The 3,768-nt window shown below is 37.3% G+C and overlaps 1 protein-coding gene across 1 annotated transcript in view; it reads left to right on the forward strand.

Annotated features, from left to right (window-relative positions):
• Window positions 1–3,768, forward strand: part of SEPT14 (septin 14) — a gene marked incomplete at its 3' end in the record, with an annotated part of 84,521 nt that overhangs the window by 20,118 nt on the left and 60,635 nt on the right. The window contains exon 3 of the mRNA XM_011968763.1: window positions 2,522–2,642. Within this exon, the coding sequence (XP_011824153.1) occupies window positions 2,522–2,642 (121 nt within the window). The remainder of the gene's footprint in view (window positions 1–2,521; window positions 2,643–3,768) is intronic.

Genomic DNA, 3,768 nt, shown 5'->3' on the forward strand with positions numbered 1-3,768 from the left:
TGAGCTACTGTGCCCGGCTGTTTTTGGTGTTTTTATTAGTCCAGCTAGGTGTTTATCAATCTTATCAATCTTTTCAAAACAGCAAATTTTTGCTTATTTAATTTTCTCTAAGACTTATTTCCTGTGTCTTTGCTTTCTGCTTTTATTTATTTATTTTTGAGATGTAATCTCCCTCTGTCGCCCAGGCTGGAGTGCAGTGGTCCAATTTCAGTTCACTGCAACCTCTGCCTCCCTGGCTCAAGGGATTCGCCTGCCTCAGCCTCCCAAGTAGTTGGGATTACAGGCTCCCACCACCATGCCCAGCTCATTTTTGTATATTTAGTAGAGACAGGGTTTCACTCTGTTGGCCAGGCTGGTCTCGAACTCCTAACCTCAAGTGATACACTTGCCTTGGTCTCTCAAAATGCTGGGATTTCAGGCGTGAGCCAATGCGCCTGGCCATGCTTTCTGCTTTTATCTTAATTTTATAATTTTTGTTTTTCTCCTGGGATTTTTGTCTTTTTACTCATTGTGTATGCACACTTTCCTTTATGTCTCTGCACGTTTATAATAGCTGTTTTAAAATCTCTGTTAGTAGATTGGGCCCAGTGGCTCACACCTGTAATCCCAGCCCTTTGGAGGCTAAGGCAGGAGGATTGTTTGAGCTCAGGAGTTCAAGACCAACCCGAGCAACATGGTGTGACCCCGTCTCTACCAAAAATACAAAAATTAGCCAGGTGCAGTGGATCACACCTGTAATCCCAGCAATTTGGAAGGCCCAGGCAGGTGGATCACCTAAGGTCAGGAGTTCAAGACCAGCCTGGCCAACATGGTGAAACCCCTTCTCTACAAAAAATACAAAGATTGGCTGGTCATGGTGGTGCATGCTTATAGTCCCAGCTTTTCGGGAGACTGGAGAATTGCTTGAGCCCGGGTGATGGAGGTTGTAGTGAGTCGAGATCTCAGCTTACTGCAACCTCTGCCTCCCAGGCTGGTTAGCATGTTCTTGTTTTATAAAGGTACAAAATAAATGTAGACAACATCTATTGAGCTAATTGTTGATGCTTCTACCTTAATATCTTTCCTACGGATTTATAATTCCTTTATTCTCAGATATACTAAAACATTTTAAAGCTTGTTAATTTAGATAAAAAGGCATTTTGTATTCCTCATAAAATAGTGTTAAGAACTGTGAAGTATGCTGAGCTGTCATTGCAAAGTGGTATTTAATGTGTTGTTAGGTGTGGAGGGGGTTGTATAATTCCCATTTTTAAAATAAAAGTGCTTAGAAATAAAAAGTGAATTATCTTTTAACCTTTTAAAAATGATCGGTTGGTAACTTTGTGTATAATACTGATGGATTTCAAATTTTCTGGAATGGGGTTATTAGTAGTAGATTTCTTTGATATAACACGAGTCCTCAGAGGGTATATAACAAATTTGAAGTATACATCATTTGATTTTTTAAAAATTTCAAATTGATTTTGGTTTCCTCACATATGTAGAGGATCTCCAGCTTACAATCATTCAACTTAAATTGTTGACTCTATGATAGTGCTGTTTTTCACTTTATTTAATAAATTACATGAGATATTCAATGCTTTATTATAACATAAGCTTTGCGTTAATTGATTTTGCCCAATTGTAGGCTAATGTAAGTGTTCTGAGCATTTTTAAGGCAGACAAGGCTGAGCTATAATGTTCAGCTTTGTTACGTGTATTAAATGGTGTTTTGACTTACAATATGTTCAATTTAGGAGGGGTTTCTTGGGACATAGCCTCATCATAAGTTGAGAAGCATCTGGATTAACATGTGTGGGATTTTCTCACTGTATTAACATGCTGCAGCAGAATGAAAGGATATTAAAGTTTTTTTCTTTTTTCTTATGGAAGAAAGAATGTATTATGTTAGAGTAATATATTAGAGTTTCTTGTAGTATTTCCTTAATTCCCTATTTTATTTATATATTTATTTATTTGTTTGTTTATTGAGACAGTGTTTCACTCTTTTGCCCAGGCTGGAGTGCAGTGGTGCGCTCTTGCCTCACTGCAAACTCCGCCTCTCGGGTTCAAGTGATTCTCCTGCCTTAGCCTCCCGAGTAGCTGGGATTACAAGCATGTACCACCATGCCTGGCTAATTTTGTATTTTTAGTAGAGATGGGGTTTCACAATGTTGGCCAGGCTGGTCTTGAACTCCTGACCTCGTGATCCGCCTGGCTTGGCCTCCCAAAGTGCTGGGATTACAGGCATGAGCCACTGTAGCTGTCCCCCATTTCTTTTAAAATTTAGAAACAGAGCCTCTTTGAGTGTGCTGAGAGATAGATTCACTTTATTTATAAAAATAATAGCCAAATCTATGTGTTTGAACACAGACTTCTATTTTCACAAATTTACTTAATATGTATATTATATATTGCATCTGAGGTATGATAATCAAATGATAATCAATTCTAACTTCTTTGATGTACTATAATAATTTTCCTTTCAAATGACTTCATTTTCTATTCTAACACAAAACTCTAAATTTTTGTTTTATTTAAGCAAAAAGAAAATAATATTCGTTGTTTAACTACGATTGGACATTTTGGTTTTGAATGTTTGCCCAATCAGTTGGTGAACAGATCTATCCGACAAGGATTCACTTTTAATATTCTCTGTGTGGGTAAGTGTCAGACACCTCATTTGAACTATTCCTTCATTTTTCCCAATGTTCACTTCAACTTATCTTAAGCAGTGTTTAACATTGATGCTATTAATTCAAATATATCTTCATGTTTACAGTGATTCTCATCTTAGCCATATTATGTAATCCTTTTATTTTTTGAGACAGGTTCTCACTCTGTTGCCCAGGCTGGAGTGCAGTGGTGTGATTGTGGCTCACTGTAGCCTCAGCTGCCTGGGCTCAAGCAATCCGCCCACCTCAGCTTCCCAAAGTGCTGGGATTACAGGCATAAACACCACACTGGACCTGTAATGATTGTTAAAAATTGGAACATTCCTGTGCTCTTAAAAGTCTGATGTAGCTTAGTGTATACTTTCTTTCTCCATTATGTTAATGAGTGAGAGAAACAGGGCTAGCATGTATACTTTCAAGGCCATCCCAGTCTTTGAAGTATTTGAAACCCTTTATTTATTTTTAAAATTAATGTTATTCTTAATTGAAAAATCATAGTTATTTACATGTATAGATACAATGTAAGGTTTTGATAAATGTTTACAATGTGGAATGATTCAATCAAGTGAATTAATATATCTATTACCTGGTTTACCTATCTTTTTTTTATGATGAGACATTTGAAATTAACTCTCTTGATTATTTTGAAATATACAATACATTGACTATAGTCACTCTGCTGTGCAATAGATCTCAAAACTTCTTTCTCCTGTCTGTTTGAAACTGTTAGTTTGCTAAAGATGATGGCCTCTAGTTCCATCCATGTTCCTGCAAAGGGCATGATCTTATTCTTTTTCATGGCTGTGTAGTATTCCATGGTGTATATGTACTACATTTTCTTTATCCAGTCTATTATTGATGGGCATTTGGGTTGATTCCATGTCTTTGCTACTATGAATAGTGCTGCAATGAGCTCTGTTGGTGTGCTAAGGATGATGGCCTCCAGCTCCATCCATGCTCCTGCAAAGGACATGATCTCTTTCTTTTTTATAGCTGAGAATATGTGCCATGTTCTCACTTATAAGTGGGAGTGAAATGATGAGAACACATGGACACAAAAAGGGGAATAATAGACACTAGTGTCTACTTAAGGGTGGAGGTTTGGAGGAGGGAG

Source organism: Mandrillus leucophaeus, unplaced genomic scaffold (genome assembly GCF_000951045.1).
Source record: "Mandrillus leucophaeus isolate KB7577 unplaced genomic scaffold, Mleu.le_1.0 Scaffold859, whole genome shotgun sequence".
Lineage (NCBI taxonomy): Eukaryota > Metazoa > Chordata > Mammalia > Primates > Cercopithecidae > Mandrillus > Mandrillus leucophaeus.